The following is a 12420-nucleotide window of genomic DNA, read 5'->3' on the forward strand; positions in this document are numbered from 1 at the left end:
GACTGAAGTCAGAGGACCAAGAATAGTCTGTGCTTGGGGCTTCAGAGTAGCTGGGGGTGTCTGACCCCAATTTTTCTCTGGACCTTGTCTCTATATATGAGACATTTCACCCCCACCTCACTGTGCATCCCCCTTCCTTCTGGCCTCCAACTGTCAGTTCTATCATTACCACCTTTGCTTGAGAGCTCCCTGAGGCTGCTCTTCACTGTTGCAACTACAGTTTGTCTTTGTTTTGGGTTAATTTATTTTAACTTACTGGGTTCTAATAATATTAGCAGGCCTGAGGTTAGGAAGGCAAGAAGGACAGTTAATGGAAAATTGCTGGATGTTGCTACAGGAAAACTATAGATAGTGATGCTGAAGGAGAATAAGGGGGTTTTATTCCTTGCTTCATGTCTGGATATTGCCTGCTTTTTTTACAGGTGTCCTGCTGTTTCTCTTGCAGCATGAAGGTCTATTGCATGCATACAGACATGAATTCTCACTGTCATGCAGTCACAGAGGTAGATATGCGCCACACAACTCTCTGTGGTTTGCCAGAGTTTAACTCCAGCTGGGCTGAAAAATAGCTACATAAGCTGGAAAAAGGTATTGGAGATTGGCTTGCAACAAACTATATCAACACTCCCCTCCCTCCCACTGCCATTAACATGTCTGTGCTCAGCACTTTTGTAACAAGTAGGATTTCTGAATGGAGATAGCAGGTAGGTAGGTCAAGTCAGCATCTGTGAGCACATGCTTGGTTTTGCCAGGTACCAAGGCCACCAGTCTGCATTTCAGTTAGTCTGTAATTCTCTTCTGAGAATGAAGATGTGACAGTTGTGGAAAGTCCCAAGCTGGCATACAAATTCCCGGATTATATCTGCTTCGTGAAAGCCCTCAAGCTTCTCAAAGCTGCAAAGAAGGAACCAGCAGGTATTCAGCAGGTTTCTACCAACTTGCACAGCTACATACGACTGATTTATTGCTTGGAAGTCAGTATAGTTTTATCTGTAAATACTTTGGTCTGCGTTTGGGATAAATAATATGTTGATAAACTTGCTAATGTGTGGAAACCATAATCCATATACAGTGACATTAGATAAATCAAAATATTATATAAAGAATACTTTGATCTCGACTAAGTTTCAAAATCTCCTCCAGAGCTTGCTAAAAGCAACAAATAACAAGATGTAGCCTGCTGATCACACTTTGAGATTTATTTTCTGGGCCAGGATTTCTCTGTTGATCTTGGATAGCCAACCTTTTGTCAGTAGAGGCACAAAAGGGCCAAAGGCTGCCTTTTCCACCGAGCCATCGCTGCTTTCTCAGCAGGTAGGCTGTACCATCTGCTCCCAGAAATATGAAGGGAGAATAAGGTCCAGCCAGCCATCCCCCCAAATGTATTAAAAAGGGGGACATACCATCACCTCTGAGACACTTGAATTATGAAGCTTAGCATGTGTAAAAACTAGTGGGCTTAGATGTTTTTCTTGCAGTGATTTGGAATGAAATAGACTAGACTATTTCAGTTGGAAGGGACCTACAGCAATCATCTAGTCCAACTGCCTGACTGGGCTGACCAAAAGGTAAAGCCTGTTGTTAAGGGCATTGTCCAAATGCCCCTTAAACCCTGACAGGCTTGGGGCATCGACCACCTCTCTAGGAAGCCTGTTCCAGTGTTTGACCACCCTCTCAGTAAAGAAATGCTCCCTCATGTCCTGTCTGAACCTCCCCTGGCGCAGCTTTGAGCCATTCCCAGGTGTCCTGTCACTGGATCCCAGGGAGAAGAGCTCAGCACCTCCCTCTCCACTTCCCCTCCTCCGGAAGCTGCAGAGAGCCATGAGGTCGCCCCTCAGCCTCCTCTTCTCCAAACTAGACAAACCCAGAGCCCTCAGCCGCTCCTCACAGGACATTCCTTCCAGCCCTTTCACCAGTTTTGTTGCCTTCCTCTGGACACATTCAAGGACCTTCACATCCTTCTTATATTGTGGGGCCCAGAACTGCACACAGCACTCAAGGTGAGGCCACACCAATGCTGAATACAGCGGGATAATCACCTCCTTTGACAGGCTGGTTATGCTGTGCTTGATGCACCCCAGGATGCAGTTTGCCATCTGGGCTGCCAGGGCACAATGTTAAGGGTCCTCTTACGTACTCACAAAGCAGTGCAGCAGTGATATGGAAGCTAATGATGGTATTTTCCACACAAGCGTATCTTGTGCATGGAACATTCTGTGTTGCAGGAGACTTTATTTTATGTGTCTATTTATTTTAGTGCCTAAGCTCCAGCAGACCCTTCCAGAGAGTCGGTTTGCCTCGAATAAAGGTGACTCCATCTCAGCATCATCAGAAAAAAATTCAAAAGCTGAACCAAAGGCAGAAGCTGGCACAAAGGCAAGAAGTTCTTCCAATACACCGACCAGCCCAAAACCTCCACTGCAGTCAACAAAGCCCAGCCTGGCAGGACGACCCACGGTGCCACAGAAACCACGCTCTGCCTCTCGTACTGGTGAGGAGATCTTCTAGGTGTTCATTACTCCCAGCTGGGTATTTCTGAGTGGCGTTTGTGTGGGCCGCATCCTGAACAGAAGTCAAATGTAGAGGGACAGCTTCTTCATTCACTTGCTCTTGACTTACATCCTTCTTTTCTACCTCTCTTTGCCCCAATTCAAATACACTTATTAAATGGTTTAATCTGTGATCCACAATGGTAAAGTCTGAGGAGAAGCAATAGCGGCAGTGGCAGAGCTGTTTTGAGTTAGCCTGCTTTCATAGAAGAGGAGAGCAGAGCGAGCTACTTCAGCATCAAAGCCCTGGTTTAGTAGCACCGACAAAAATAACTGTATTTTCTCTAAACACCTGGCTGTAAATACTGAAGTCCTTGGGCTTTTCTGGCAGGCTGCTCTTGGACCCTTGAGCAAAGGCCCGTTATTATTAATAACTTGCGCAAACCGATTGTCTCTCACTCTTTTTCCTTGTTTTGCCTTTGTTTCTTTCCTTACTGCTTTTGACTGGAAATAATTGTAACTGTGCTTTTATAACCCTGCAAGGCTGCCAGTGGAATAACTATTAACTTCTGCTCTGTCCTAATCTCCCGCCCAGATATCATCTCAAGATTTCCAGTAGTGTGAAATATTTCAGCACATCTCCCGTACATTTGTCCGTCTGCTATTTAATAGGCCAATGTCACAACCTCTTCCCAAAGTAGGGCTGATGCAGTTGAGAGGAATTAAATGCTGGTTACTGACTCCCCTGTAGCTGTGGCAAATAGCGCTTATTAATTGCTAACGACTGAAAAATGTGAGCGTAGCCATCTGCAAGAGCTCTTAGACCTCTAGGCTTTTCCCATATTCACATGTTGACCTTAGAAGGATGTAATTTCTGGTTAGGACAAGGGGGCAGAGGGATATTATAGCCTCTTCCCTGCCCTTGATGTGTACCTGAACATTATGTAGTCTCTGCACTCCAGTGGGTAGAATGTTGTTCAAGTACAAAATCACCTTCAGGCTTTAAATTTATTTTATTGACCATTTTAGAAATGGTCATAAAAGTGAGAGGTGTTGGGTAAGGTGATCACAAAAATTAATACAATAGGAAAGTGTGGCTTGTTTGGTGATGCTTTATCTGTAAAATAGTGTGTTATCTCAAAATCTTAGGTATCAGAAAGACCTATCTGTTTCTGCCAGCTCCTATTTCGGGCAGAGAGAGCATACTGTGGGTTTAACATAGAGAGCAGTTAATATTTACTCTTAATGGGCCAGTTCCTTGGGTAGCAGTAAAAGCAACACCATCTCTGTGGCAGTCTAACTTCTGTCCTAGTACCTGTAGCATCTGCTGGCTGAGCACGCCCAGGAGACGTGATGAAGAAGCCAAGCAATAATCCTATTTATGCTCTGGCTCCTGTTGTTGTTTCCAGCAGTGTGGCCAAACTAATGGTAGCAAATTTTTGCTAAGTAATCTGAGGGCAAAGGAACACAGCTCAATTGTCTACAAATTATCAAAGACTGAAAGTGGATCTTCAATAAGGCACATAACAGCTTTAGTTCAGAAACATATAGTTGTGTTTGCCAAGCACTGTGCTCATCCTTATGTTGATACTGAGCTTCCTGAAGCAGCTGGCCTCACAGGCACATCAAAAGCGCGGAGAAGGTCCAAGAATTGGTGTATCTGTTCAGATCGAATTGCATTTGGAAGGTCATCACTTTCCTGTGCTGAAAGTGAAAAGATTGACTCCTTTGTGGTGGCTCCTCAACAGTGAGATAAATTCCTAATAATTTCCAGTATGCAGCTGAATTAACTCATTGTACAAATATGCAATACAGGCGATACTCTGAGTTCCTTTTTCCTTCTGTCAATACTAATGTATCTTCCCAGTTCCTCTGTTGTGTACATATGCCACTGTTTAATCCTAGGGAAGCAGACAAACAAGCTGTTTGAGTAATCTGTTGTAGCTCTGCTTCCCTACTGTCCGAACGAAGGCTGTCTAGTGTAAGACTGAAAAGGTCCTCCCATAAGGACTGTAAAGATGGTAGTCAACTTGCCATACATAACACTTACTCAGCCTTTTAGAGAAACAAGATATCCAGATGGTTTAAACTATGGATTTGAATTTAAGTTCCAGATTTCCTCACAGTCTAGAGGCGAAGTATTTTTTCTATTTAGAAAATCTTTGCAGGTGCTATCATGTTATGTACTGGCAGTTTGTTCCTGGAAGTACAGAGTTCTGTAGGCTATTTATGAAATTTGTTTCCCTGGTTCACTTTTATGCCTTATAACTGTGAAACAGGACTTCTAAATTGATCAGTTCGTTATGTTTCAGGACAATAAAAGTATAAATAGAACAAACATTTCCAGCAATCCATCCAAAATAATTTTCAGCTGTTCTTTGCAAATTGCATACTTATGTCTTGCAGGAAATTCAGTTGGTCCCATCAGATTTCTATTTGTGCTGCTATAGCAGTACACAGTAAAAATGCTGAAATTGCAATCTTTGCTTTGGCTATTAAAATTCTTTCACCTGGACTGAGGGCCATCATGCATTCTTTTGACATAATGTAAATTCCTGCATCCTCCTTTTTCTGACACAGATTCTAGCTGCTTCTTGTGTATGTATTGCGTTGAGGTTTGGCCCATCATAACAGCACTATTTCTGTGAGCCACAGCACAAATGTATCTTCTCACCCTTTTGTTCATGGTACTCCACAGAGGATGCTCCAGAGTCTCCCTCCGGCCCCAGTTCCCCAAAAGTTGCCCTGCTTCCACCTGTGCTGAAGAAAGTTCCTTCTGATAAAGAAAAGGATGGTCAGAGCAGCCCCACAGTCAGATCATTTTCTCAAGAAGGTAGGAGTGTTGGTGTAACTGTTGTTCCAGTGTGCTTGTCTTCTACTAGAATTCGATGTGTCATTGTCTCCTGATTTGCTTTCACTTGGAAGGGAAGAGTGTCCTTCATTTGGAGGAAAAAAGAGCAAGGAAAGTGTATCTGGTCACCTATTCCTCATCTCCTCCACCCATGAGTTGGTGCTCTATATTTTCTTCCTTTGATCAAACCAAGTGAAGATCAATCCCTTGGTATTAATGTAGCTGAAAATTAAGTGACTCTTTTGTTGTGTATATTATGGTTTAGTTTGGTCTTAATTGAGATGCTGATTGGTATTGGTCAAACACAGTAACGTGAAATGCAGCTCTCTGGTTCAGTACATTTCCAGGGGAGCAGCCAGGACTTTGTTCCTTGCAGCCAGCCTGTTGCTCTGTTTGTACTCCTCCTTTCTGCGGGGTCGCTGCATGTGGCCGAGTTCTCCTCTGGCAATGAGTCTCTGTATGCCAGGGCACGGCTTGGTACCTTTTACACACAATAGTAGGCTGCTGCTCTGCCTTTGCTGCTTTTCATGTGTGCGCTGGATTTCGACTTTTGCTGATGCATTTCCTCTTAGAAGATCTAAGGCTTCCTCTGATAGCACAGCATACATGGAGAAGTAGTCACAGAAATGTTGCTCAGCATGGTGTTAGCTGGCACAAATGACAACATTTGAAATCTGGGGGTGAGACCTCTTTCTTCCTAGGACTCTCCTCAAGAAAAACAATGAGTGGGCCCTGTTTCCATCCGAGGTGATTCCCATCACTTAAGCTGTGAGACAAAGGGCTGCCCTTTCACGCTCTGCCAGCAGTTTTTCATAGCATAGGATGGGGGCAGATGAGTCAAGGCAGATACATAACACAGGGCTGTGAAGACTGAGCAGCTGTGCTGCCCACAGAGCCCACCGTTACCCTCTAGATGGAGAGGAGAGGCAAAGCCACCCATGAAGCAGGATGGTCCAGAGGTATATTTTGAGAAGCTTCTCCCTTTCGTAAAACTACTGTTTCCTTTATGAAACAACTTACCTCACAGTCTGGGTGTTGCTCTGCTTGGAAGATTGTTGCTGTGGTGGCTACCATTTGGTGACCGCATGTCAGCATACGTGGGGTATTTGTCTACAGGTTTTGACTTGCTTCAGCCACCTGTATGATGCCATTGGGCTGTCTTGTGCCGTAAAGGTAGCCCAGCAGAACCACCACAATCTCACTGAATTATGTAGAGCTAGCAGGACACGACACCACCAAGGACCTCTCCTGTGTCTGGAAAGGGCTGAGGAGGGTTCAGATGGTCCATGTTGCCAAAAGCTGCCACAGATGTGGCTCAGGGTCCGGAAAAGACAGCAGGGTGTCTCAAGTGCCTCCTGGTGGCTGTGGCATTATGAGGGCTGCAAGCCAGAATAAGCCTGTTCAGTCTCCTACCTTTAGTCCCATCAGAGCTGAGTTGAGACTGGTGAACTGGGCAACAGCTTAGGGATCAGACTCGCCATCATGTTGAGAATGGTTGCAGTCAAAGGCTCTTGCCATAACGGACTCTCAGCTGCTGTCTGATAACTGCATGTGCTAGAGTCCTTGCTTTCTCACCAGCTTTTCACCAGACTCTGAGAGAACTTGTTACTACATAACTAGAGAAACACAGAGTAATGGGGCTTGTTGCAGTTACATTTTAACTTGAGGTTAACCTCACTGTTTCTGTGCTATATGCCTTCTCCATCTCCCTGTCGTGAGAGGGGACGTATTGGAGAAGCAGGGAATGCGTGATCGTAACAACAATACTTTTGTGTTACAGCAATCTCTAACACAGCAGAGATTTGACAAGGTTTTGCAGTTGGTGGTTGTTGCATAAGAGGGACAATCACTTTTATTTTTAAAATGTGTTTGCTGTTTGCCTATCCTTACTCAAAAGGGGTCAGATATTGTGCTCTCCCCACTCCCTGCTACCTTCGACCTCCACAGACAACGTGGCCAAACACAGGGTTTTCTAGTTGCCACTACATTGCACTATACTAATTTTATCAGTAATGGTTTAGAATGGCTAAAATTGGGTTTCCAGGTTCTTATGGAGCTGCTGTGCTTTGCATAAAATTGTTTGGGGAAAGAGCAAATTCTGTTTCTTTTATTTCTTTTCCAGGTTTTCCTTTTTATTTCTTACTGTTCTAGTTCCTCATTCAGTCACTCCTCTGTCCTTGCTTTCTCCCGCCTTTCAGGCTACCATGCTTAATTTATTTCTGCAACTGGTAAATCACTGCAAATCTGCCTTAGTAAACAAAATTATATCTCCTGCGAAAGAAAGCTGCAAATTAGATGATACTTGATTATAAAATTGCTTTACGTTAATGGCTTTAACTGTACTATGTGGGACAATCTCAAAATATACCTCTTTATACAGCGTACCTGTAAGATCGGGCTGCAGTTACCAACACAAGCAAATACTTGGCCTAAATTTAAGCAAGCATCTGGCATATGAACAATTAATTAAATGGGATGGATAAGTGACATTTTTTATATTACTTTCCATATGTGAGCCTACAGAAGAGCTTAGGGGTATAAATGAATCCTTTTTCCTGCTAGAGCAAACAGGAGATTGTCAAAAAAGAGATACAGCTCATGACTATGCCAAGGCATCTGGCAGCGTGAAAACCACTTCGGGGCAGTATTCTACCAGTGCAGAAGAGGAAGCTAATGTGCTTGGGCAGAGGAAGGCACAGCCAACTTCTGGTTAGAAGTTTTCATTTTTCATCAAGACGGTGCTTGATAACTGGCACTAACAATCATTAAGAAACTATAGTAGCAAAGAAGCCACAAAAGGGTGTGGGTTTGTCATTGGAGAAAGGTAAAAAAAATCTCATGGGATGCTAATCATCTATCGGTCCCCATGGGAACTACATGGCATGAAAAAATTTCCAGATAAGAAATGTGTGTGCATTTTTCCTTCATGGCAACACCAGTGAGTAGTACCACATAGCACCTGCAGCCCTCTGCAGAAGAAGGCTCATTACAAAATGCGATTGGTCATTGCGGTGACGCTGGTGCGCTGCTGTGTAAGCGTGCTGCAGGTAGACTGTAGGTTTGTGCGCTCACATACCTTTCCTTTTTAAGATGCGTGCACTGAAGTATTTCCAGATATGTTTCAGCCTGAATATTGTTAGTGCCAGTTTCAGTACATCATCCACAAAACGTTTGAGAACTGGGTAAATCAGCTTATTTTGACATAATACTTTGCTTTTCAGCTTCATAAACAAACAAAAAACCACCAAAAGAACCCAAACCCAGCCCTGTGCTGCGTGCTTAAGCCATGCTTTCTGAAGAGCCACTTTGACTTACAGTGAACTCATTCAGTAGGCTATAAAAATGTTTGGTTGATCTGTGTGGTTTTAAAATATAAAAGTTCCTGTTCTCAAATGGTGCATGTTTACATCCTTCTTTTTACCTCTTACCTGGTTTGTTTAAGCAATGATTCAAAATTATTTTTTTTCTGAAGTATTTTAATGAGGTATTTTGAACATCAATTGCATTTACCCTCAGTTTTTCTATTTATAAGACATCGTGTATCCCTTTTGTAATATCCTCAGCCCAAAATCTATAAACTGGTTTCCTTTTCATATTGTAGAATCAAACTTAGCCCACCCAAACTTGGAATCTCTCCTCCCCACCATAATCAAATTACTATATTTTAGTTCATTCTAAGATATCTCTCTGATAAAGTAAATTTCAAAAGCTGAGATGCTGTCGCAGATTTACGCAGGTCACCTGTGTTATGGTTTCATCGGGGCAAGGGTAAGCTCTTGTGGCAGAAGCTTGCTTGCAGTATCTGGACTTAGATGCCTGATACATTTTGCAGGCATTTTGGGGGCAAATTACCTGTCTTGATTTATCAGGCCATGAATTAAAATGGATGCTGCAGGATGTGTTCTGGGTTTTGTTTGAAGAGTGAGTGGAGGCTCAAACAAAGGCCATGTAGTTACTAGGAGGTACAAGTATCAAGAATGACTCAAAAATTTCCAGGCACTTATTTCTTTGAAAAGCAGTGGTGTTTGGGAAGATGGAAATACCTAATTTTTTTATTTTTTTTTTTTTAACAGAATTTAGGTATCTTAATCCTCTCCAATTCCATTAAATAGCTTTAAAACCCTTTCTCAAAATCCTTTCCTCTTCTTTGCCAACTTGCAAAGCTGGGATAAGAACACAGCCAGCACGTAGCTGCTGGCTCTCATTTCCTCCCATATTTTGGCTAGAATAAGTAAGGAAACAGGTATTTTGGACTCAGGAGAACTATTTGGACAGCAAATGCACCGTGTGTGCAGAGGTGGGTCTCCGCAAGACGCGCGCTGGGTACGTCCATTCTGCTTTTGTCACGGCAGAGATCCAGAACTGGGCAATGTCCGTGCCAAACGAAAACAAGTCAGAGCTTTCTGTCCCCTGTTCTGTACCCTGTTGGCACGCACCAGCGCTGCCTGGGGAGCCGTGCTGGATCCCCAGGGATGCAGGGAGCATCCTCACTGAGGCTGCCCCAGCAGCTGCCTCGGGATTACTCTCTGCATTTTCCACATTCCTGGCAGACCCTAACGCGGCCTGGCACGGCAACTTGAAATGGCCGCGGAGATGCGTCACGGACAGCCTGCTGCTTCTCTGCCCCGGCGGAGGCCGGAGCTGCGCATCGGGGACGGGGCAAGGCCGTCCCTTGCGGCAGTGGGGTTCTAGGTGAGCGCTGCGCAGGGAAGGAGAGAGAGAGGTGGTGCCTCGTTCAGAGGCATGCACAAACGTGAACGGGCACGAGGATCAGTGCAAACCAAAGCCGGACGTCCTTATCTGAAATGGTGGAGCAAGGAAGGTCTCGTAACGGTAACGTGTAATTTTGTGGGGGTGAAGTGAGACGACTTGCCACGGAGCCATGTTTAAGGGCCGTTGGCATGTTTAAAGATTCATTTTAATTGGAAGTATGGGATTTCTAAAGCTATCAGTCCTTGCGTAACGCCACCCCCATTGGTGTGTATAACAACTCTCTTGTTACCATAGCAATTTTATGCATTAGGGCATTTAGAAAGCAAAGCAAATTAACCACTGATTAGATGGGAAATCTTAACAAGGTTTTACCACCTTCTTTCTGTTTTATTTCAAAGCTTACAGGTTTTGGGGCTTACTGAGATTTTAGAGTGCTGGGCAAACAAAATGGGTGCTGTTTGCTGTTAGATGATGGGAAATGGGTATGTCCTCCTGCTTTTTTCCTCTGCTGAGCACAGCGAGGTGCAGAGCATGGTCTCTGCTGGAAGAGATGCAGGTTGGGCTCAGAGCCATGGGTTCCCCCCCATCAGGGAACAGGGGAGCGTAGGGGGGACACCGCGGGACCTGGCAGTGTTGGTGGGGCAGCGAGCAGCGTTTCAGGTAACTTGGATGCCAAGGCAAATGTCTGTCCTGGTTAAGGCTGGTCTGAGGGGTGCCCAGCGGGGATATCCACCTGAGCAGGCAGGAGGGCATCGTCTGAGATCCAGCCCTGCTGGAAAAAAGAATTCTGTTCTGGTTTTGAAGTGTGTGATGGGAAGAAAGTCTCCAGGCTGTTTCTAACTGTAATGTTTATCCATGTCACAGTGAAGTACCGAGTTTCGTATTTCATATTTGCCTGCTTGCCAGCCTACAGTGGAATAAAGTTTGCTCAAACTCTCTCTCTTCTCTCTCACCTTTTTCTGGGTTGAAGAATTAATGGACCTATGCTGCTCCCACTAGTGCAAATGAGTGGGAGCAGGAGCAGGTCTTGTGTGCATGAATGACTTTTTTTTAATTATTCCTTTCTCTTCTACAATCATTAGTAAGACCTATTTCTATTTTATACAGCTGCGAAAAGGAGCCCTGGGCAGCAGTCTCATGAGTTCCAGGAACTGAAGCAGAGGTCCTTAAGTAAAGACGGCCATCAGGGAAGCAAGTCCAGTGACTCTGGCGAAGAAGCAGATAAAGATTTTATTTTTGTTTAGCAATCAGTACAAGTGCTTTGTAGCGCAAGAGCTTTTTATAACAATCAGGGTACAGCAATCAACAGCCCTCCTAGCCAGCTGCTCCTTCACCACAGGTACATTTCCATACAGAAAGCCTGATCTTCCAATCGTGACTTACAGTGCACTCACTTGGCATTGATTCGGTCCTTAATTTCTGTTCTGCACAATGCAGATGTTCCTTTCCATGCCTTTGCTAAAGCCAGCGATTCTTTCATGTATTCTACTTGAATTTCTCTGAAGCAGCTACAAAATGTGCCCTGCATTAGGGCATTTAGAAGGCAAAGCAAATTAACTGGACACTGTCTTACACTAATACACTGTACAGCAGGTAATGTGTTGTACTGCTGAATGTAAATGTGTCAAATCTGCACGTGACTTACTTATAAATATATCCTTGCGGTATGCAATTGCACATTGTAATTATATTAAAAGAGCACACTAATAAAATAATTTGTATAGATTATATATATTAAATGCTTGGGTATGGTTTTTACATTCTCCCATAGGGAGCTTCTTTCTTCCTGTTCTCGTACTGTACATAAAGCTCCAATGCTTACATTTGTGTACTGTCAAAAAGCACAACAGAGAAGGATTTGGATGACGTATAATCATGGTATGCTTCCACATTCATATATTAATGTATATAGTTGATTGGAATGAGGGCAATTGAAAATTTATTAATTATTGGTGTTTTCTAGAGGCCTTCCTCAGTTCTGTCTGCATATTAGCTTCCTTTCTATGTGTAATTCTACGAGAAAAATAGTTTGACATCTGTAAAAACATTTCAGCTTTTGGGGGAGGGGGTGCAAATTTCACAGCTACCCACTTACGTTACAGGTTGAAGGGATTTTATTCATATGTATATTTGTAACAATAAAAAATGCTTTTACAACTGAATCTTCATTTTTATGGCGCTGTTTTTGGTCTGACGATCTCTGCTCTTTGAATGATGGCATTGTGTCAGGTAGACAAAATGTGCAGTTAAGACAAAACCCGTAGAATATTTTTCTGCTTCTGGTAAAATGTCTGTTCCTGCTGAAAGGGACAGATACGTATCGTCTTCATAAAATTACTGAAAGAAGATCTCTTTGCTAATCTCCTC

General features: G+C 43.6%; 1 protein-coding gene across 5 annotated transcripts in view; it reads left to right on the forward strand.

Moving 5' to 3' along the window:
* CARMIL1 (capping protein regulator and myosin 1 linker 1) overlaps positions 1 to 12215 on the forward strand; it is a 194565-nt gene extending 182350 nt beyond the window's left edge. For 3 of the 5 annotated variants that reach the window (XM_054815205.1, XM_054815206.1, XM_054815209.1), the window contains 4 exons: positions 2258 to 2491; positions 5188 to 5322; positions 7903 to 8049; positions 11161 to 12215. In XM_054815205.1, the coding sequence (XP_054671180.1) occupies positions 2258 to 2491; positions 5188 to 5322; positions 7903 to 8049; positions 11161 to 11297 (653 nt within the window). In that variant the 3' untranslated portion in view covers positions 11298 to 12215. The remainder of the gene's footprint in view (positions 1 to 2257; positions 2492 to 5187; positions 5323 to 7902; positions 8050 to 11160) is intronic. The other 2 variants (XM_054815207.1, XM_054815208.1) reach the window with 1 other exon arrangement.
* Positions 12216 to 12420: the final 205 nt, after the last annotated feature.

Source organism: Grus americana, chromosome 2 (assembly GCF_028858705.1).
Source record: "Grus americana isolate bGruAme1 chromosome 2, bGruAme1.mat, whole genome shotgun sequence".
Taxonomy (NCBI): domain Eukaryota; kingdom Metazoa; phylum Chordata; class Aves; order Gruiformes; family Gruidae; genus Grus; species Grus americana.